The sequence below is a fragment of the Haliotis rufescens genome, unplaced genomic scaffold, assembly GCF_023055435.1.
Source record: "Haliotis rufescens isolate VD_foot unplaced genomic scaffold, xgHalRufe1.0.p SCAF_30, whole genome shotgun sequence".
Lineage (NCBI taxonomy): Eukaryota > Metazoa > Mollusca > Gastropoda > Lepetellida > Haliotidae > Haliotis > Haliotis rufescens.
In genome coordinates, this window is record NW_025964002.1 from 5979344 (window position 1) to 6003950 (window position 24607).

The following is a 24607-nucleotide window of genomic DNA, read 5'->3' on the forward strand; positions in this document are numbered from 1 at the left end:
TTCATGTTAAACTGCGGCATGGTATCTCAGTGAGCTAGCACTATAAACCGGCATCAGTCCGGACTAGTACAAGCAGACACACATACACACACGTGCATGCACGTCGCTATATAAGTGCAATAATCTTGGACGCGACGTTAAACCCAATTTCACCTCACCCAACCTCATCGGGATTAACTACTATAATGCCGTATGGAGGGATTAACCCATTGAAACGTTCCATTGAGAAAAGATTCATTCGTCCACTGATTTGCGATTCCGGGCAAGACAACTGTTAAATATCATACGATTGCAGGTGGTACATAACTACGGCCATGGTGCCCAGGGAATCACGCTGAGCTGGGGCACCGCCCTGGAGGCCACGGAGATCGTGAGAAGATGGGCACAGTCCCGCCGTCAGTCTAAACTCTGAACGAACAATCAATACAGTATATCGTTAACAACTTGCCAACATAATTATGTTCTTCTTTAATTCATGTTTTTGTTGACCATCAGCATACGTGTCTTTGACAAGTATTGATTTGCATTGAGTATATCCGTCGAGGCTTCTTGCACAGAAACATTGTCTCTACGCGCTCAGTGATTGAATTGTAAGGCTTAGAATTAATTAATAATAATACTTCTTGCATGCGTTGGTGGACTGTTTCAAACGCACCAGTACATCGCATTTGTTTTGTCGCTGTTTTTGCAACTATTGTGTCTGTGTTTCTGTGTGAATGTTGGGCAGTAGTATACATTTTTTGCATTTAAGGAATACCTATCATTTCAAAATTAAATAGTATTCATACATTTTGCAAATGTGAAACATTGGGTGCAGCTCGGTATACATATTTGTTCTTCAAGTAATCCTATGAGGAATGTTCTGAGATATACCATATACTGATAACTGTGAATGAATTGGATAAATGAACTGATAATTTCAACAAAACTACTTGCATTGACTTCAAGTGGAAACCAAACTTGTATCTTTCATATTTCAAGATATAATATTTGTATTTCAATACAAGCGACAAAACCCTTTCCTAATGCGCAACAAATAATCTGGTTTTTTTATGAATTAGGTGCCGATATTTGATATTCTAGGGGCGGGGGTAGGCCAGGGATTCTGTATTCAGGCCAGATTGTTTTTTAATAATGTGTTTGCTTTAGTTAAGACGATGAGCCAAACTACAAAATACATTTCAAACATGTATGATGCATAATTGTTATTTTCAATTTTTTTTTTCGATAAACGATCATACATACGGAGGCCAATAAAACAAAACAAACATGAAGCTGTTTTGTAGTGAAAATCCGTAAAAAATATTTTTTAATTAATATATTTTTCCTGACCATGGGATTTTGTAATACCGTGTAGTCTCTGCCATGACCACTGAAAAACAACATTTCTTTCCATGACACCTGACAAACATCTTGAAATTGTCCGCCTTTTTGCAATTATTTTGCATAATCATACCTTGATAAGGTCTCGGTTCAAGGCATACATGAACCACCAGCGTGCACCCTGACATTCTCTATTTCATGTTGTATTTACTCTTTGTTTCATCTACGTCATATCCATGTTATATATCACATATCTGTTGAAGGATATTTTATTTATTTAAGTTAACGGAGACCGGTGTTAACTGGCATTGGATATATATCAAGATACACCCAATCCTCGAGGATTTGGAGGATATTTATATCATAATTGTGTATGCAATAAACGTTTAATATATATATTACATTATCTTCGTGTAATATTTGCCGGATTATATATCTGCAACATTGCTGGTACGGTGCTTGGAATTCATTCTCCCCCATGATCGATATGTTTGTATTGTCTTCAGCAACCGGGGGCACAGGTGGCCCGGTCATCTAAGGCGCCGCGATTCGCTGTGCAGAGTTGCGTCCCTTGGGCACTCCAGGCTTTCCTCCCACATTAAGCTGACACGCCGCGATATAACTGGAATACTGTTAAAAGCGGCGTTAAACCAAACTCACTCACTCACTCACTCTTCAGCAACCCATGCTTGACGTAAAAGGAGACTATGCCTGTCGTAAGAGGTGACTAACGGGATCGGGTGATCAGGCTCGTCATCGTATCCCAGGTGCGTGGATCGATGCTCATGATGTCAGTTACTGGATTGTCTGGTCCAGACTCGATTATTTACAGAATGCCGTCATATAGCTAGAATATTGCTGAGTGCCACGTTAAACAACAAACAAAGAAACATGTTGGTATTACACGTTATTTAACCGTTATGATAACGTTACACTATTGTTGTTGCAGTTGATTCTGAGCCGGGAATTCACAAACTACTCTCAACGTGCATTTTTAACATATAACTTTGAAGTTTGTAATGCTTGTATTTTAAGTACAGTAAAGTACGGTTATAACGAACTCAAAGGAACTACTAATTTTAGTTCGTTATAACCGTAGTTGGTTATAAGCATATATACAGTATAACAACAACATATAATTGGGACCAAAAACGTAAGTTCGTTATATCCGTCAGTTCGTTATAAGCGTGTTCGTTATAACCGTAGTTTACTGTAGATGTTTTTCCATCTTCACTGTATGTGGTACGAACATGTATAGATGCATTCTCAAGTCACAAGTACATGATAACGTTTCGAAAAGTTCATACAGATTCAACAAAATAGAGTTTTCTGTTTGGAGATTATCTAATAATCTAAAATATTAACAGAACTCTTGAGTTCCAGATTGTCCCAAACACCATTTCAAGTTTGGAACCATACTTTAGATATATATATGTTGTCTGTATGTCGCAAAACTTGCTAGAAAGGAGAAATATTCCTTTTCTTTTTTCAAATGTATCTTTATTGATAAATATTTGAGCAAAATAAACATCAACAGCTTTATTTAGTGCTGAGCAAAATAAGCTTTGTGGATTGTCCTGTGATTTCACATCAAAAGGATTATGGTATAATGTTATACTGCTTATTATCTTAGCGCCATTCCAGCAAACAGTATCAAACAAATGTCATTATCTTAGCACCATTCTAGGAACCAGTTACAACTAAATGTCATTAGCTTAATACAATTCAGGAACCGGTTACATTTAAATGTCATTATATTAGCACCATTCTAGGAACCAGTTACAACTAAATGTCAATATCTTACCCATCATTTCAGGAACCAGTTACAACTGAATGTCATTATCTTAGCACCATTCTAGGAACCAGTTACAACTTAATGTCAATATTTTAGCACCATCTAGGAACGAGTTACAACTTAATGTCAATATTTTAGCACCATTCTAGGAACCAGTTACAACTTAATGTCAATATTTTAGCACCATTCTAGGAACCAGTTACAACTAAATGTCATTACCTTAGCACAATTCCAGGAACCAGTTACAACTAAATTTCATTTTCTCAGCACCATTCCCTGGACTGACTATAGCTAAATGTCTTTAGCATAGCACAATTCCAGGAACCAGTTACCTCTAACAGGCACATTGTGAACGGATGGAGAAGGGCTCAGTGAAGGAAGTTTTATGTGTCAAAGGTCATCTGTACAGGTCATCTGTAATCTGTACATCATCCATACCAACGTCTGTTGATGAGGAGGGAGAAGGATAATGTACATGCAGAAGATTGATTCTCAGATGCTCTGGACGGTGGTTTGTCTGACAATCCAATCTTTTTTTTAAATTTGGAATAACTGGTGTCGCTTAAAAACACCCTGGCAATCCACAGTAGTGTTGGATGTCAATGACATCAAGACATATCCTGGACGATGTTGCTGACAGTCATGGTATATCCTAATACTGAATACTGAAGGAGCAAACACATATATGAGAAATGTGTTAACAGAATCTGCACTTGATACTGAATCCTCAAGTGACAAGTCAGCGAAAGAAAGGGATGGATAAGCTACCCCGGAACAAGATAAAAAACACAACAAAACACCGATGTCTTTTAGTTGATCTGGAGAAATACTGGTGAAAGTCATATTGAAATGAAGAAGCTTCCTACAAAACTTGATGATTTCAAAATATTAATTTATTAACAAGAGACAGTTTTCCAATCTCGATATTTGTAAGACTGATTTCAACCGCTGAAAAAGTGTTCATCAGAAAGATCAAGGATTTTGTGTCACAAATTAAGAACAGATTGGATGATATTATGAAAATACCTGCACGTTTTGGTCACATTTTGAAGAAGTCACGGACTGATACGAAGGACAGAATACGAACAATTAATTATGAAGGAAAACCGTGCACTCTGAAAAAATACTGATGTATCAGTTTGTGCTTGAAGCCCTGTTCTAAGTACCATATCTCCAAAAGAAAATCATAGTGGTGTTTCACAACCATACTGTTCTATCTCCAAAACGAACATGAAGGTGTCTGTATTCAGAGAGAAATGCTCAATTCCAACAAGAAATAACTGAATACTTTCCTCATTTGACTATTTAACAATTGTACATTTTAAGTGAATGAAGAGTAATATCGTTGCAAACTATCAAAATAAACTGACATTTTGCATCACTTATTATCCATCTTTTCAATTGGAAAATGTTCTATCTCCCGATCACGTGATAAAAGGAATTATTTTCATTTGATACGCAATTGGAACAACCTGGAACTTAGATTTAGTTTTAGATTTGGAGATAACACAATGCTGTTAGGATTAAATCTCATTTCTCTTCACAATAATGACTTGAAACTTCATCAGGACATAGAACAAAGTCTCCTGAGTGATTCAAGAACTTTAACTCAATTGTGACCAAAAGTGGAGATAGAACAAGCTGGGTCCCAGGGCACGAAGTAAAACTGACGCAACTCTGCTTTGCTAAATTATAGAGAAAAAGTATATCCCAGAGGAAATAGTAACCTTGCTTTATATGAAGTGGTGTAAATGCTATGTGACTGAAAATAACAACACTATCAATGTTTTATGATCACAATTTCATTGACAAAACCCATACCTTGTAACAGGACACCCACACTGAAGAAAGGGTTGTGTACCAACTCAATTAACAATGTCAGTATCGGGTGTGACCCCCATTTGCGTGGATACAGGGGAGGCATCGGCGGCGCATTGAAGATACCAGATGATTGAAAACACCTGGCCATGATATGATGCTCCCCCGACCGGTTGCGTTCGGTTCTGCCACAAATTGGTCTCAATCCAGGAATTGTCCACGCTGTTAATGTGGCAGTTTGGTATCAATTCCATGTGCATTTATGGAATTGATACCAAACTGCCACATTAACAGCGTGGACAATTTTAGAATTAGTAATATTGCAGCACTGATGGAGGCAGAACAAAGTTACTACCAGTGGTATCAGTACAAACAGGGACAGTAACAGTCGCTTCAGTAATGACGAGACATTGCCTTTAAAAATGTGGTCAAATATGACACACGTTACTTTTGGGTTTAAACTTTCTTAGTAAAGTACAAGTCTGGTACTTAAATGGTAGGAGTCGCATCCGGGATTCGAATCAATACTCTGAGAGTTAGGCACTTAATCGCCAGCACATACAGTTGACCTCACCCACTCAGCCACTGAGGCTTCCACAAAAACGGATTTAGAATGTTTCAATAGTAGCAACAGAGTTGCCTCCCTTCCATGTCTAATCGCTTCTGCTACCATCACATCAAAGTAGATCTATCCCGTTCTACCCCGTTCTATACAAAATACTAGAACGGGCTGTGATCACGGTAGAAAGCGTAGTTAAAAATAAATTACGATGCTCGTTTGTTCATAGGCAGTCATCAGTACATCTTTCTCGTTCTTAGCCAGTCTGCAGTCCGTTTGTATCCAGTTGAGATCGTGTAAAAGTGCCCGTTCACCTCATCCCGACAACGTTTCGTAGACGATCTCAACCCGTTCTTAACCAGTTCAACCTCGTTCTACCTAGTTCACAATACGTCCAAGCCAGTTCTAACTGATTCTTAACCCGACCAACTCGTTCGCAGTACGTCCTCATCTCGTCCCACGTGCGTGTGTATTCGCGTCCTGGCCCGTCCTGGCCCGACTCCTATGGATACCGAGCGCGTTGTAGCCAGTCTCCATTCAAATTCAGGGCTCCGAGCTGTACACATCATGCCTCCAAAGAGAAGTCGACCCGGTCGGTGTGCACACGTACTGCAATTTATGTTGGACTGCACCACGTCGTAACACGTCCCTAGTAGGTTCGAAGTACGGCAATTCCGTTCGTAATACGTCTTTCTCGTTTTAAGTAATTGCAGAACGGGATGGACGCAGTTTTGTGGGGGGCAGACTCAAAGTTCTAGAGCACCCTCCTCCTGAGAACTAGTTTGGTGTGATGGGGGTATTAACTGCAAGGCAGGTACGAGTTGTTTAGTTCGCCTGATGATGTCCTCGGGAAGATGGAGATCTGGTTCTAGACTCGTGTTTCCAACTTGTCTGCTCCCGCCAAGGTTAACGATATTAGAGCTGCAATCATATTTTAGGGGGTGTCCTACAGGAAGTAAATAATGGGTTATCTCTCTTTTACCACGGGAGGATGACTCGCCACATTCACTACACGCAACAGCAAAAGAATAACAGCTTAGGCCTGTATCATACATTTCGCCGACACTTATTCCATTTTTCGTAACATGTTTTCATGGCCCCGAAGTACATGTAACACGTTTATAACTCCCCTCCCTGTAATCAATGACCAGTCCCTAAATAATGGACCTACCCGTGAAGATCCGGGGTAGAATAGGTCTTCAGCAACCCATGCTTGCCATAAAAGGCGACTGTGCTTCTCATAAAAGGCACTAGATTGTCTTGTCCAGACTCGATTATTTACAGACCGCCGTCAAAAAGCTGGAATATTGCTGAGTGCGGAGATAAAACAACAAACCAAGCAATATTTACACTTACACCAATCAACCCCCACCGTGGGTAGACGTACATGTCAGTACTACTGTTGGTAGACGTACATGTCAGTGATACTGTGGGTAGACGTACATGTCAGTGACACTGTGGGTAGACGTATGTGTCAGTGACACTGTGGTTAGACGTACGTGTCAGTAACACCGTGGGTAGACGTACGTGTCAGTAACACTGTGGGTAGACGTACATGTCAGTGACACTGTGGGTAGACGTACATGTCAGTGACAGTGTGGGTAGACGTACATGTGAGTGACAGTGTGAGTAGACGTACATGTCAGTGACATTGTGGTTAGACGTACATGTCAGTGACACTGTGGGTAGACGTACATGTCAGTGACACTGTGGGTAGACGTACATGTCAGTGACACTGTAAGTAGACGTACATGTCAGTGACACTGTAGTTAGACGTACATGTCAGTACCACTGTGGGTAGACGTACGTGTCAGTAACAGTGTGGGTAGACGTACGTGTCAGTAACACTGTGGGTAGACGTACATGTCAGTGACACTGTGGGTAGACGTACGTGTCAGTGACACTGTGGGTAGACGTACATGTCAGTGACACTGTGGGTAGACGTACATGTCAGAGACACTGTGGGTAGACGTACATGTGAGTGACAGTGTGGGTAGACGTACATGTCAGTGACACTGTGGGTAGACGTACATGTCAGTGACACTGTGGGTAGACGTACATGTGAGTGACAGTGTGGGTAGACGTACATGTCAGTGACAGTGTGGGTAGACGTACATGTCAGTACCACTGTGGGTAGACGTACGTGTCAGTAACACTATGGGTAGACGTACGTGTCAGTAACACTGTGGGTAGACGTACATGTCAGTACCACTGTGGGTAGACGTACGTGTCAGTAACACTGTGGGTAGACGTACGTGTCAGTAACACTGTGGGTAGACGTACATGTCAGTGACACTGTGGGTAGACGTACGTGTCAGTAACACTGTGGGTAGACTTACATGTCAGTGACACTGTGGGTAGACGTACATGTCAGTGACACTGTGGGTATACGTACGTGTCAGTAACACTGTGGGTAGACGTACGTGTCAGTGACAGTGTGAGTAGACGTACATGTCAGTATCACTGTGGGTAGACGTACGTGTCAGTGACAGTGTGAGTAGACGTGCATGTCAGTACCACTGTGGGTAGACGTACGTGTCAGTAACACCGTGGGTATACGTACGTGTCAGTAACACTGTGGGTAGACGTACATGTCAGTGACACTGTGGGTAGACGTACATGTCAGTGACAGTGTGGGTAGACGTACATGTGAGTGACAGTGTGGGTGGACGTACATGTCAGTGACACTGTGGGTAGACGTACGTGTCAGTAACACTGTGGGTAGACTTACATGTCAGTGACACTGTGGGTAGACGTACATGTCAGTGACACTGTGGGTATACGTACGTGTCAGTAACACTGTGGGTAGACGTACGTGTCAGTGACAGTGTGAGTAGACGTACATGTCAGTATCACTGTGGGTAGACGTACGTGTCAGTGACAGTGTGAGTAGACGTGCATGTCAGTACCACTGTGGGTAGACGTACGTGTCAGTAACACCGTGGGTATACGTACGTGTCAGTAACACTGTGGGTAGACGTACATGTCAGTGACACTGTGGGTAGACGTACATGTCAGTGACAGTGTGGGTAGACGTACATGTGAGTGACAGTGTGGGTAGACGTACATGTCAGAGACAGTGTGGGTAGACGTACATGTCAGTGACACTGTGGGTAGACGTACATGTCAGTGACACTGTGGGTAGACGTACATGTCAGTGACAGTGTGGGTAGACGTACATGTCAGTGACAGTGTGGGTAGATGTACGTGTAAGTGTAAGAGTAGTCATGTGGTAGTTATACCACAGGTGTTCCTGTCTAAGATGTCATCTTGATATTATACCCCAGGTGTCTCTGGCTAAGATGTCATCATGATGTTATACCACAGGTGTCCCTGTCTTAGATGCCATCATGATGTTATACCACAGGTGTCCCTGTCTTAGATGCCATCTTGATGTTATACCACAGGCGTCCCTGTCTTAGATGCCATCTTGATGTTATACCACAGGTGTCCCTGTCTAAGATGTCATATTGACGTTATACCACGGGTGTCCCTGTCTAAGGTGTATTCATGATGTTATACCACAGGTGTCCCTGTCTAAGATGCCATCTTGATGTTATACCACAGGTGTCCCTGTCTAAGATGTCATCTTGATGTTATACCACGGGTGTCCCTGTCTAAGATGTCATCTTGATGTTATACCACAGGTGTCTCTGGCTAAGATGTCATCATGATGTTATACCACAGGTGTCCCTGTCTTAGATGCCATCATGATGTTATACCACAGGTGTCCCTGTCTTAGATGCCATCTTGATGTTATACCACAGGCGTCCCTGTCTTAGATGCCATCTTGATGTTATACCACAGGTGTCCCTGTCTAAGATGTCATATTGACGTTATACCACGGGTGTCCCTGTCTAAGGTGTATTCATGATGTTATACCACAGGTGTCCCTGTCTAAGATGCCATCTTGATGTTATACCACAGGTGTCCCTGTCTAAGATGTCATCTTGATGTTATACCACGGGTGTCCCTGTCTAAGATGTCATCTTGATGTTATACCACAGGTGTCCCTGTCTAAGATGTCATCTTGATGTTATACCACAGGCGTCCCTGTCTAAGATGTCATCATAATGTTATACCACAGGTGTCCCTGTCTAACATGTCATCATGATGTTATACCACAGGTGTTCGTGTCTACGATGTCAGCATGATGTTATACCACGGATGTACCTGTCTAAGGTCCCATCACACCGTCGCGCCTATAAAATATACAGCTTGTGAATACTCCCGAGATTTTTCTTGTATTGATGTCAGCGGGTTGCCAACGACGGATACTGTAAAATATTCAACACACCCTCCAACAGCTAGCCTCAAGAGTACCTGACTTTGACGTCAGGCGGCTTTTGCTTTCTTCGTCACAGAAGGGCAAAGAGGTCCTCATCGATCAGGTGATTTCATTCCAAACTGCAAAATACAACCAGTAACCAAGGCACATCCTCTGCACAGACATCATGGTGTTATTAGTTCTGAAGATTTATCTCATGATGGTGGAATATTTCCATGTGATATGTGGTAAGTAGTTCCTTGATGATTTTGATGATTAGTATAGTGGGATTTTATTATTTGCATTGACGAGTTTGCTTTTCTGTTTGTATTTTGTGTATAACGTTAAACAGTATATTCGACCGTGATTTTTATCATTGTGCCGTCACAATGCAATGTCTCTGTAGTTTTGTTATCGGGCGTGTATACTTGTGCGCGTGATCTAGTGTATCTATGACGGCTACATATATATTATTTTATCAAATACTATCGAATATGTCAATCATATAAAATTGATCTCTGACTGAGTATTCCTGAATAGCAGGGAGTTTGACAATCACCATGACATACTATCAATTATCATCATCCTTGTTGTACCGCATAAACATCTTGTTCTGGTTTTGTTTAACATGTGTATAAACAGTGACTCTGAAACATCGAATATCTAGTGGTGAACGGGATTTTGGTTGAGAACCATGCTTTTAGTCAGCGCTTTCAATTTTTATGAACCCACATAAGAGCTATCAAACTATGGACCATATACACACCTTACATAGTTTGCATGATGAAAACCCGTCACAATTTTAATGAATATTCATATCTCCTTGTCTTTTAGACGTAAAACGTTGTCGTTTTAATATTGGCTAAAACTGTGCACAATCGCCAGAGACTGAAGGGGTGGTGTAAATCCTGCTGGATCCATGTTGGGAGCAAATGTATTGTAAGTCCCCCAGCACGAGGATCTAGCTTCAGTGACTGGCGATCTATGGCTGATGTATAAATTGATCCGTCACGTTATGGCTGAAATATTGCCGATGTCACGCTGTCTTCACTCGCTCGCTCGCTCACTCACTCACTCACTCACTCACTCACTCACTCACTCACTCACTCACCCATCCATCCACCCACCCACCCACCCACTCACCCACTCACCCACTCACTCACTCACTCACTCACTCACTCACTCACTCACTCACTGGAACCAAACACAGTATCATGCCGATAGTTGATAATCGCAGATAATCGATCAAGATGGATTATTCTCAGACGTTGGCGTTTTATATTGTTAAACGTGAGGAAATACTATTCAATTTTACGCGTAATTTCTGGAACAGATAAATTATTCCACGAAAATCCCAAACACAACGCTGTAGCTTTGAAGATTATCATGGATATCTTTATAACCCCACTCCCAAAATTTCCAATGCAATAATAATTTAAATACAAACAAATATTTCCTTTGAAAATATACTTTTCTCTGCCAGTGTATAATAAAATAGTAGGGAAAAGCCGTTCGTGTACAGCTTACAATGTCTATAGTCTTTTCACATCACAATCACCTGACCCGTGAAGATCCGGGGTAGAATGGGTCTTCAGCAAGCATAGGCGACTATGCTTGTCGTAAGAGGCGACTAACGGGATCGGGTGGTCAAGCTCACTGACTTGGTTGATACATGTCATCGTATCCCAATTTCGTGGATCGATGCTCATGATGTCAATCACTGTATTGCCTGGTCCAGACTCGAATATTTACAGACCGCCGTCATAAAGCTTGAATATTTCTGAGTGCGGCGTTAAACAACAAACAAACAAATAAACAAACCAGTCACCTTCCTGCAACGGCCTTTGATTTTTTGCTGTACTCCAAAAATATAGTTCACTCATTGTAATTACACGAATTCTTGGTTTGCGGGGAAGGGGGTAGGTTGATGTGCATCATCACGGTTATCTTGTGTATAAATGTTCTCTGCGATCTGTCAGCTTGTGGCGGAACATGGACGACATTCCGAGGCTCCATGACGTCACCTGGGTACCCCAGTGTCTACTCCAGAGGCTCGACGTGCTGGTACCACGTGACGCCGCCCTCTACCGGACAGAAGATTCAGCTTAAGTACGACCATATGGCGATCTCCTACTATGATCGTTTGGAGGTAACTAGACGTGTGGTCTATTGTCATGGTTTTAGACTTGGTTTTATTTGTTCCATTTTAACGGGGTTGATCGGGATACTTTGTGATTGGGCCGGTTCCGATGGGTTAGAGTTGGTTGGGATAAAGTAGTGTCGGGTGGGGTTGTCTGTGATTGGGGTCGGTTGCAGTATATTAAGGTTGGTTGAGATAAGGTTGTGTGGGGTGGGGTTGTCTGTGATGGGGCCGGTAGCCGTAGGTTAGGGTTGGTTTGGTGAGTGAGTGAGTGAGTTGAGTTTAACGCCGCCTTTAACAATATTCAGGTTATATCACGGCGTGTCAGCTTGGTGTTAGAGGAAAGCCCGAAGCGATGCAGGTCTCAGACGTTTATGGTATTGACAAACCTAGAAACATAATCAGCGCGAACCGGGATTCGAACCCACAATGATAGGTTTCTGGCGTGCCCAAGGGGCGCAACTCTGCGCAGCTAATCGCTCCCTAGGGTTGGTTGGGATAACGTAGTGTGGGATGGGGTTGTCTGTGATGGGGTCGGTTCCGGTTGGTTAGGGTAAGTTGGAATAAGGTAGTGTGGGATGGCGTTGTCTGTTAGGGTTGGTTGGGATAAGGTTGTGTGGGGGTGGGGTTGTCTGTGATGGGGCTGGTAGCGGTATGTTAAAGTTGGTTGGGATCAGGTGTTGTGGGGTGGGGTTTTCTGTGATGGGATCGGTTGCGGTATGCTAGGATTGGTTGGGATTAGGTGTTGTGGGGTGGGGTTTTCTGTGATGGGATCGGTTGCGTTATGCTAGGGTTGGTTGGGATCATGTGTTGCGGGGTGGGGTTGTCTGTGATGGGGCTGGTTCCGATGGGTTAGGGTTGGTTGGGATAAGGTATTGTAGGTAAGAGATCGGACGCAGTTGGTCATATTCTACAAGGTAAATTTTTGCCGAGTGATATTTTACATACAGACATCTCTATTTGGATAAAAATATATCCGTGTCATGATTATGTATTGTCAACAAACCTAGTCGACGATGTGTTCACCTGCGAGCTTTGTGCCCTGTGTAACACGGTGCTTGCAATGAAACTTGCAATACTGTTTACGACGATGACTCTGTGTGGTCGCCGGACTGTTTCTGGTCGTCATTGATGACAGCTTTATATCAAAAGCAAGGGTGGCCAAGCTGTTTCTTCCCTTGGTTTGCCAGAAACACATGATTGTGGTTTCGAATCCCAGGCTTGAGCTGATTATATTTTTAAGTTTGACAGGACCAGAACTTGGTTGTCTTGATTGGCAAAATCAAAATACAAGGATTAAGGTTTCATCATATATCGATATCGTTCAATAATGGTCACATCTTTCCTCCCACATCGAGCTTGACACTCCGTGATATAACTAAAATACTGTTCAAAGCAGTTTCTCGTACTTTCAGGTGAAGAATTCCTCGCAAGACGTGGTGTCGCGACAGAGCGGAACTCGAGGCTACAGCGTTGTCCCTGCGTCGACCAGTTACGAGGCCAGCCTGACCAGGGGTAGCAAATATGTACACTATGGGTTCAAGGCGTCATGGGTCGGTGAGTGACGACACAGCTGTCTGAACCTTGGCCTCAGCTGCAATGGTATCACTCGTTGTGGGTTCGAATCGATTTATTCCTATAATAATACCCCCTCACCTTTTCGCGAACAGGGGCGGTCAGGTAGCCTAGTGGTTAAAGCGTTCGCTCGTCACGCCGAAGATCCGGGTTCGATTCCCGACATGGGTACAATGTGTGAAGCCCATTTCTGGTGTCCCCCGCCGTGATATTGCTGGAATATTGCTAAAAGCGGCGTAAAACCATTCTAACTCACTCACTTTCGAGAACACCTGGTATCGTCTCTATTTGATAGTGATTCATAAACACATACTTACGATCTGGTCGGGATCGTACAATGGCGTCAGAATACAGTACTGTAGAAGAACATGGAGAAGTTTATTTATTAAAGTGCCAAGCGTCGTGTATTCATTGCGATTTACAGACATGTAGGCATGGGATACAACAGCCGGCCGTATAGGCTTTTTGGGAAATACATACCTAAAAATCCAGCACAGTAAAAATGTTGAAATATGCACATGCCGCTGATGGGCAAAAAAAGATTAATACAAATTCTAATCAAACAATTTCAAAAAGAACATATTTCAGCTAAATTACTACACATAGTGGTCAATGAACAGCTGGGAGATCATATAGTCTCATTCGTGACCAACTCGTATTCTTCCGGGACCAGCCGAACAGCGACTCGTGCCCCCTCACTGTAACCAACTCGTATTATTCCGGGATCAGCCGAACAGCGACTCGTGCCCCCTCACTGTGACTAACTCGTATTATTCCGGGACCAGCCGAACAGCGACTCGTGCCCCCTCATTCGTGACCAACTCGTATTATTCCGGGATCAACCGAACAGCGACTCGTGCCCCCTCATTCGTGACCAACTCGTGTCATTCCGGGACCAGCCGAACAGTGACTCGTGCCCCCTCATTGTGACCAACTCGTATTATTCTGGGACCAGCCGAACAGCGACTCGTGCCCCCTCATTCGTGACCAACTCGTATTATTCCGGGACCAGCCGAACAGCGACTCGTGCCCCCTCATTCGTGACCAACTCGTATTATTCCGGGACCAGCCGAACAGCGACTCGTGCCCCCTCATTCGTGACCAACTCGTATCATTCCGGGACCAGCCGAACAGCGACTCGTGCCCCCTCACTGTGACCAACTCGTATTATTCCGGGACCAGCCGAACAGCGACTCGTACCCCCTCATTCGTGACCAACTCGTATTATTCCGGGACCAGCCGAACAGCGACTCGTGCCCCCTCATTCGTGACCAACTCGTATTATTCCGGGACCAGCCAAACAGCGACTCGTGCCCCCTCATTCGTGACCAACTCGTATCATTCCGGGACCAGCCGAACAGCGACTCGTGCCCCCTCATTCGTGACCAACTCGTATTATTCCGGGACCAGCCGAACAGCGACTCGTGCCCCCTCATTGTGACCAACTCGTATTATTCTGGGACCAGCCGAACAGCGACTCGTGCCCCCTCATTCGTGACCAACTCGTATCATTCCGGGACCAGCCGAACAGCGACTCGTGCCCCCTCATTCGTGACCAACTCGTATTATTCCGGGACCAGCCGAACAGCGACTCGCGCCCCCAATTGTGACCAACTCGTATTATTCCGGGACCAGCCGAACAGCGACTCGTGCCCCCTCATTCGTGACCAACTCGTATCATTCCGGGACCAGCCGAACAGCGACTCGTGCCCCCTCACTGTGACCAACTCGTATTATTCCGGGACCAGCCGAACAGCGACTCGTGCCCCCTCACTGTGACCAACTCGTATCATTCCGGGACCAGCCGAACAGCGACTCGTGCCCCCTCATTCGTGACCAACTCGTGTTATTCCGGGACAAGCCGAATAGCCATTCGTGTCCCTCTCGTGGCCATTTTTGCGACTGGGCACACGGGGCATAGCAAAATGAAATGTCAACTCGGTTCCCCATGTATCGTATATATTCCAGATGCTATGGAAAACACATCGAAACTTACAGTATTATACAGTAGGATTGAACACATAACTGTATCTTGGGTATATTTTTAAAGGCAAGACATATGTAAAATCAAACATTATTTCTGAGTGATTCTGTGACCGAAGTACTTAAAGGCCTTCGCGCATTCTGATTGGTTTGTCGTATTTTCGCACATAACATTCATCAATAGGGTACGAGTCCTCTTGCAGGTTACGGAAAGGTCCGAGTGGTGACGAATGATACGGTCTGTTTACTGGGTCGTGACGAGATACAAAAAAAGCTGCCTACAGGTACTTCCAGAATAATTATTATTCTTCTATTGTTTTTGCACAGAGTGTGGTGGGGACTGGACGAGCGACTCTGGAAGTTTTAGCTCACCTTACTACCCCGCCGACTATCACAAAAGGGCTCATTGCATCTACACGATCAACCCAAGCAGCGGCAGCGCCATCCTCCTGACTATCAACACCCTCAACTTAGCTGACAACGACGTCCTACAGGTAAATGTAGACACCCTCAACTTAGCTGACAACGACGTCCTACAGGTAAATGTAGACACCCTCAACTTAGCTGACAACGACGTCCTACAGGTAAATGTCGACACCCTCAACTTAGCTGACAACGACGTCCTACAGGTAAATGTAGACACCCTCAACTTAGCTGACAACGACGTCCTACAGGTAAATGTCGACACCCTCAACTTAGCTGACAACGACGTCCTACAGGTAAATGTCGACATCCTCAACTTAGCTGACAACGACGTCCTACAGGTAAATGTCGACACCCTCAACTTAGCTGACAACGACGTCCTGCAGGTAAATGTCAACACCCTCAACTTAGCTGACAACGACGTCCTACAGGTAAATGTAGACACCCTCAACTTAGCTGACAACGACGTCCTACAGGTAAATGTCGACACCTTCAACTTAGCTGACAACGACATCCTACAGGTAAATGTCAACACCCTCAACTTAGCTGACAACGACGTCCTACAGGTAAATGTCGACACCCTCAACTTAGCTGACAACGACGTCCTACAGGTAAATGTCGACACCCTCAACTTGGCTGACAACGACGTCCTACAGGTAAATGTAGACACCCTCAACTTAGCTGACAACGACGTCCTGCAGGTAAATGTCAACACCCTCAACTTAGCTGACAACGACGTCCTACAGGTAAATGTAGACACCCTCAACTTAGCTGACAACGACGTCCTACAGGTAAATGTCGACACCTTCAACTTAGCTGACAACGACATCCTACAGGTAAATGTCGACACCCTCAACTTAGCTGACAACGACGTCCTACAGGTAAATGTCGACACCCTCAACTTAGCTGACAACGACGTCCTACAGGTAAATGTCGACACCCTCAACTTAGCTGACAACGACGTCCTACAGGTAAATGTAGACACCCTCAACTTAGCTGACAACGACGTCCTACAGGTAAATGTAGACACCCTCAACTTAGCTGACAACGACGTCCTACAGGTAAATGTAGACACCCTCAACTTAGCTGACAACGACGTCCTACAGGTAAATGTCGACACCCTGAACTTAGCTGACAACGACGTCCTACAGGTAAATGTAGACACCCTCAACTTAGCTGACAACGACGTCCTGCAGGTAAATGTCAACACCCTCAACTTAGCTGACAACGACGTCCTACAGGTAAATGTAGACACCCTCAACTTAGCTGACAACGACGTCCTACAGGTAAATGTAGACACCTTCAACTTAGCTGACAACGACATCCTACAGGTAAATGTCGACACCCTCAACTTAGCTGACAACGACGTCCTACAGGTAAATGTCGACACCCTCAACTTAGCTGACAACGACGTCCTACAGGTAAATGTCGACACCCTCAACTTAGCTGACAACGACGTCCTACAGGTAAATGTCGACACCCTCAACTTGGCTGACAACGACGTCCTACAGGTAAATGTCGACACCCTCAACTTAGCTGACAACGACGTCCTACAGGTAAATGTAGACACCCTCAACTTAGCTGACAACGACGTCCTACAGGTAAATGTAGACACCCTCAACTTAGCTGACAACGACGTCCTACAGGTAAATGTCGACACCCTCAACTTAGCTGACAACGACGTCCTACAGGTAAATGTAGACACCCTCAACTTAGCTGACAACGACGTCCTACAGGTAAATGTCGACACCCACAAAGTGGCTGACAACGACGTCCTACAGGTAAATGTAGACACCCTCAACTTAGCTGACAACGGCGTCCTACAGGTAAATGTCGACACAATCAACTAAGCTGACAACGACATCCTACAGGTAAATGTCGACACCCTCAACTAAGCTGACAACGACGTCCTACAGGTAAATGTCGACACCCTCAACTTAGCTGACAACGACGTCCAACAGGTAAATGTCGACACACTCAATTTAGCCGACAACGACGTCCTACAGGTAAATGTCGACACCCTCAACTTAGCCGACGACATCCTACAGGTTAGTTTGTTTGTTGTTTAACGCCGCACTCAGCAATATTCCAGTATATGGCGGCGGTCTGTAAATAATCGAGTATGGAACAGACAATACAGTAAATGGCATCAGGGGCATCGATACGATACGACTGGGATACGATGACATGCACCAACCGAGTCAGCGAGCCTGACCACCTGATCCTGTTAGTCCCCACTTACGACAAGCATAGTCGCCTTTTACGACAAGCATGGGTTGCTGAAGACCTATTCTACCCCCGATCTTAACGGGTCTCCCACAGGTAAATGAATGGACTGATTTGATTCCTCTGCATATGTTTGTAATAGCATGTGTGCCAGCATATGCTTACCTTTCTGCCTTGCCTTGCCTTTGCATGTGTTTGTGACGGGTGCAACCGGTGGGGCAGGATACGCTCACCTTTTCGCGAACACCAACCTATTTGATAGTGATTCATTAACACATGCCCATGGTATCCTACCATAGAGATGTTGTGTTGCTTGTATTTGAAATAAAACATATTACTATGTCTCGAACCCAGCGTGATGTTTCTTTCGACCTTCCCCCAGTGACCCAAAGAGTCAGTGATTAAGGGGCAAACTGTGCCGCTGTTCAGAGTTTAATTACTTTTTTTCAGGTGACAGATGGTGCGGGAAACTCTCTGGCCAACCTGACAGCAAGTGCAGCGTTCTATCACTTCGGGCCCTCCTCCGCCTTCACGGCAGAATTCCAGGCGGATAATGGCGCCACCAGCACCGGGTTCCATGCAACATGGCAATGTAAGATCCATAGAGGATATGGGACGTTTATAGACAAACAAATACTTCTCTCATCGACATGATAAAGTTTATACCATCCCGAGTGGAGTTTGAGAATCAGATCACTTGAAATACACGATTTAACCGAGGAAAACTTTTGTGCCAATGGCAACTGACATTTATGATTACACAGAAACCACGAGTGTCATTGCGCCAGACTAAAAGTAGTTCCGGCAAAAGTGTAATTATAGTCGCGTGCAAATATATAATCTTTGTTAAGATTCCATGCCTAACTACATGATAATCATAGAAACCATTCTTGCATACCTGGACCTTGGTGGTAGTTAATAATTACATGCATCACTGTTGTCATGTTCCAGCCACGGCCCCTGTTGTCAACAACTATGACCTTGCTCTCCACACTACTGGCTGCGCAGTGGCCAGGACATTCTACGAAGTCTCCTCGGTTGGTCTGACGGGACACTCGGTTTCCATTCGGAAGACGTCGGCAAGCGCCGAGTGTCTGTACGCCTGTCTCCTGTCAACTGACTGCTCTCACTATTCCTCCACGGGGGATATCTGTACCCACCTCACACCAGGGAGCAACGGGCAACCTCTCCCGCCTACAGTTATGAAAAAGGTGTGAAGTGCATATGCCTATAATTTAATTTCGCACCACCCATACTTTCCTGAATGTGACCCGGTTGAAAATGCGTCCGAGTATCTAATGATGTCTACTCATGAATAAACAGGTTTGAATTGGAACAATGATATTTACTCTAAATTGGTGGCATTTTGAAGAAAGAAGTTATATTCGTCAAAAACAAAGTGGAAATTACTATTCACACCAGTCTGTATCCCAGGTTCGATTCCCTGCAGGGTACAATGTGTGGAGCTCATTTCTGGTGTCACCCGCCGTGATATTTCTGGAATATTGCTAAAAGCGTAACTCCATACTCACTCATTCACTCCCCTTCTCAACGGACTTTTAAACCAACATCAGCAGATGCAGGAAACGTCCACGTACAATAAACGTAGCTAAAGTTCTCGTCAATACCTGGTGTAAGCCACCCTGCACACGAACGTCTGACGCCAGATGCCTACTCATTCCATGAATCAGACGTTGCACTTGACGTTGCACTTGACGTTGCACTTGACGTTGAGGTATCCTAGTCCATTCCATCTATGGAAAGTAAAGTAGCTAGTTCACGTAGATTGTTGACTGGTGGGTATCTCTGTCGAGCCTTAAATGTCCAACATATGCTCTACTGGATTAAGATCTCGACTTCTTACAGACGAAGGAAGTGTTCGATGGCATTCTGACGTAAGCATTCCAGAACAGGACGCGATCTGTGAGGTCTAGCATTACCATCCATGAAAGTTTTGTGGCCACCGCATGGTGGACAAAAGGGGGGTAAGTGGTATCTCGGGGATGTCATGCTGATATGGAGGTCCGTTCAGATTACCCAACACAGTGATCAGGTCAGCTTACAATTGAATGAAACACACCTCCATGCCATTACCGACCCCCCACCGAACGGAAGGGTCTCGTGTGCAGTTATGGCTGTATTTGCCTGCCTCCAGACACCCGTACGGCTGTCTACCATGTGTAACAGAAACCGACTTTCATGAGAAAAATGGGCTCTCCGCCATGATGCAACATTCAGGTTTAGACGTTGATTAGACAACACCGAACGAACATTACAGTTGACAAGGCACGTTGGATTGGTCTTCTGGCTTTGTATCCATATGTTTTCTGACAATTTCTGTTAGTGCTGATTGAATCGCTCTGTCTGGTAGCCAATCTGCCTTTAAAATCGAACTGTTGTCAAATGGAAATCGTCGAACGAGCCTTGATAATGAAGCATCTTCTCTCCTAGATGTCTTGGATGTCTCATTTTCAAAACTTATCATTCCGTGTCATTTTGATTCGGTACTTTATTAATTTCCGGGTGTACATATATATTATATCAGAAGCAGGGATGTTAACAAATGATCCGTGAGAGTGAGTGAGTGAGTATGTTTTACGCCGCTTTTAGCAATATTCCAGCAATATCACGGCGGGGGACACCAGAAATGGGCTTCACACATTGTACCCATGTCGGGAATCGAACTCGGGTCTTCGGCGTGACGAGCGAACGCTTTAACCACTAGGCTACCCGACCGCCCCTGATCCGTGAGAAAGCAAATATCATGTTTTATTGTATTGTTTTCGTGACATCTCAACTAGCTGTGAGCAGATATTAACAATTGACTTCCTGCTGAAATCTAAATGCCTACATGGATTTATAACATCTATGAATATCCGACCAAAATGTATCTTAGAAAATATAGCTTATAAAGATATAGCTCGTTTGTACATGCAGTTCACGAAGTTGACCGTACTTTCTAACTTAGCTCCGCGAAACAACTTTTGGCTAAAGTGACCGTACTTTCAGACTTAGATCCGAGAAGCAGCTTTAGGCTGATGTGACTGTACTTTCAGACTTAGATCCGAGAAGGAGCTTTTGGCTAATGTGACCGTCCTTTCAGACTTAGATCCGAGAAGCAGCTTTTGGCTAAAGTGACCGTACTTTCAGACTTAGATCCGAGAAGCAGCTTTAGGCTGATGTGACTGTACTTTCAGACTTAGATCCGAGAAGCAGCTTTTGGCTAAAGTGACCGTACTTTCAGACTTAGATCCGAGAAGCAGCTTTAGGCTGATGTGACTGTACTTTCAGACTTAGATCCGAGAAGGAGCTTTTGGCTAATGTGACCGTACTTTCAGAATTAGATCCGAGAAGCAGCTTTTGGCTAAAGTGACCGTACTTTCAGACTTAGATCCAAGAAGCAGCTTTAGGCTGATGTGACTGTACTTTCAGACTTAGATCCGAGAAGCAGCTTTTGGCTAAAGTGACCGTACTTTCAGACTTAGATCCGAGAAGCAGCTTTAGGCTGATGTGACTGTACTTTCAGACTTAGATCCGAGAAGGAGCTTTTGGCTAATGTGACCGTCCTTTCAGACTTAGATCCGAGAAGCAGCTTTTGGCTAAAGTGACCGTACTTTCAGACTTAGATCCAAGAAGCAGTTTTAAGCTGATGTGACCGTACTTTCAGACTTAGATCCGAGAAGCAGTTTTAAGCTAATGATACCGTATTTTCAGACCTAGATCCGAGAAGCAGCTTTTGGCTGATGTGACCGTACTTTCAGACTTAGATCCGAGAAGCAGTTTAAGCTAATGTGACCGTACTTTCAGACTTTGCTCCGCGAAACAACTTTTGGCTGATGTGACCGTACTTTCAGACTTAGATCCGAGAAGCAGCTTTTGGCTGATGTGACCGTACTTTCAGACTTAGATCCGAGAAGCAGCTTTTGGCTGATGTGACCGTACTTTCAGACTTAGATCCGCTGAGCAGCTTTAGGCTGATGTGACCGTCCTTTCAGACTTAGATCCGCTTAGCAGCTTTAGGCTGATGTGACCGTACTTTCAGACCTAGATGTGTTGTATGTAATGACGTTTCGATGTAGACTCATACCGTTATCAAGCTAGAGTGACTACAACCAACTGAGGAGAGGTATATATGCATAATATGTTGAGATTAGCAGCAGATTAACATTAACGACTACAGGTAATGAATAACAAGTAACACAGATAATTGGATGAAGCCAGGTGTACAATACGAATAACAAATAGGACACGTACGGTTAATAGTGCCAGATGTACAGCAAGTAAAGGATAAATATAATTCAAAAGTTATGACAAGCTTGTTTGATACCAAATAAAACAAAGCTCTGATGCTCGATAAGATGAGCTGGATTAGCTTCTTTAATAATTCTAAATGTCAAAGATGAACAAAGAGCAACCTAATGTAAACAGCTGTATCATTTTAAAAACGTATAATTAAGATAAATAGGCGAGCTTTTATAGATTTGAGCGATTTGTTTTGTACCTTGACCTTTGTGGCACTGATGCTAATCTTATTCAGTCGTCACATATTCAATATATTCAATTGTATTTGCAAGTATATTATATCCCTTATGGTGGGAGTTTGCTCGGATCCCAACAGACATTGTGGTGTTTTAATTTAACAGTGCACATTCCATTTATAGGTTTTGTACTGCCCCTTACTCTGGACCATGCCGTAGGATGACAGCTCATGCTTCACATAGAAGTATATTTCAGTATGAAGGCCACAGGCCCAAGTACAGTACAGAAACATGTATTATATACAAAGTGGTGGTACAATATCAGGTACAGAGTGCAATAAAAGTACAAATTAGCATTATAATAACGAAGAACGTAAAGATATGGCATCTTTGATGTATTTAGCACATAATGACAAGGTTTCAGTGTAAGAAGTTTGTAGTAAAGTTCTGAGGGAGTACTCATGTTGTAAGTTATTGTTGGGAAAAAAGTATGTCTTAAAATATTATAAGTTGGGCATACTAACAAAAAATGTAACTCATCTTCTATATGATGTTTACAAAAAGGACAAAATCTATGGTTTCTAGGAACACACTCCCGTCTACCTTTATTTTTCATTATGTGTAATTCTCCAATTCTTAATAATGTTAAAAATCGCCTTTGGTCCCTTTGGTGTATATGAAGCAAATACGGCTCAATTGCGGAAGTTGACTTTATAGTGGAACAAAAATCTAAATTTGAATGCTCATTTAACTTTGAAAAAAGAGATTGAACACAACATTCTTTAACTCTTTGTTGAAATTCTAAAAGAAATAAATCAATATTACCGACACTTTGATCATTCCATACATAATTAAAACCATATGAATAAAGCAATTTCTTATCATTTGAGGCCCATGTACATCTTCCTTGCTCGTCCAGTCTTCTCAACATGTCATAACATTGCTTCGGATATCTAGTATCCGGCATACATACAAGTTTGCGCCAATATTTAAGGCATCTGGTAAATGCATCACAATATATATTACACCGACCACATTCACTTAAAACAGCCGCAGTAGTAGAAGATTTACCAACACCTAGAACATATGTACAATATATAATATGAAACTGTTCCAATGCCTCTCATTTCTGCCAACCCCATACCTCGGATGAATACAACAGAATAGGTTTTATTTCCGAATCAAACATTTTAAAGAGAACGGTGGGAGCAAGAGTTTTTAATTACGACTGCAACTGTTATTAATATGTGGTCGTACTGCTTTTGACCACGACAGCCTGTTTGAAAATATGATACCGAAGAAACTATTGTAGGTTGAGGTTTCCAGTGCAATATCATTGTACATTCATTTTTCAGTATTCTTGAGTATACCATCGTTGCGGAACACAAGGATTTCAGTTTTCTTGAGATTAACTATCAAGCCTCACTTTGAACAAAATTTCCATAATATATGTATTTTGTATGTAACAATGTCAGAAAACATACACAAATCATCTGCATACAGTAATAAAAGCAAACCTAAAAAGCCTGCAACATACTAAATAGAAGTAGATTCAGAACACAACCTTGACGAACAACACTTAAACAATCAAACTATTCGCAAATGCTAACATTTGATGTTTTACCAGCTGCTGTTGCCTTAGAATGCATATCACTATCATCATCATCATAAAGTATATAACCCGTTAATGATCATGTTCTAGCATTGAAATCGCCTGCTAGCATAATGTAAACATCACAGAACAGCGTCAGTAGTTTAAGAAGACATGACTCGACATAGTCAATACCTTTAATATCACGCGTGTCAGACTTAACTGAAGACAATCAAGTTTGGGCATAAGCAAATCCCAGCAAAATGTCTTTTTTTTCAAATCCGAAAAAGTTAGCGTCTAACCTAACATAAATGCTATCACTGAAGAAAAATTAACATATTTCACTCCCTGTTTAAACACATTTCTGATCAACAGTGCGACTCCGCCTCTATTGAGTAATCAGGAAAACCCTTTCTCAATGTTATCTTT

At 43.3% G+C, this 24607-nt stretch overlaps 2 protein-coding genes across 4 annotated transcripts in view; both read left to right on the plus strand.

Moving 5' to 3' along the window:
• The window catches only part of LOC124143260 (D-aspartate oxidase-like), a 42833-nt gene extending 41107 nt beyond the window's left edge, over positions 1–1726 (plus strand). For all 3 annotated transcript variants that reach the window (XM_046512166.2, XM_046512163.2, XM_046512165.2), the window contains one exon: positions 296–1726. In XM_046512166.2, coding sequence (XP_046368122.1) covers positions 296–412 — 117 coding nt within the window. In that variant the 3' untranslated portion in view covers positions 413–1726. The remainder of the gene's footprint in view (positions 1–295) is intronic.
• Positions 1727–11776: 10050 nt separating this feature from the next.
• Positions 11777–22618, plus strand: LOC124143261 (protein PF3D7_1417600-like). The gene is made up of 5 exons (XM_048404005.1): positions 11777–11911; positions 13318–13459; positions 15788–17619; positions 18560–18701; positions 19061–22618. Exons 1-5 carry the CDS (start codon positions 11777–11779, stop codon positions 19324–19326), a joined length of 2517 nt encoding a protein of 838 aa, XP_048259962.1. The 3' UTR covers positions 19327–22618.
• Positions 22619–24607: the final 1989 nt, after the last annotated feature.

Excerpts from the sequence above, each read along its gene's own strand:
- LOC124143261 (XM_048404005.1), top strand. The coding sequence starts at position 11,777 with ATGACGTCACCTGGGTACCCCAGTGTCTACTCCAGAGGCTCGACGTGC. Across the intron at positions 13,460-15,787 it reads GTTCAAGGCGTCATGGGTCG|AGTGTGGTGGGGACTGGACG; the intron begins GTGAGTGACGAC and ends GTTTTTGCACAG. Across the intron at positions 17,620-18,559 it reads CTGACAACGACGTCCTACAG|GTGACAGATGGTGCGGGAAA; the intron begins GTAAATGTCGAC and ends ACTTTTTTTCAG.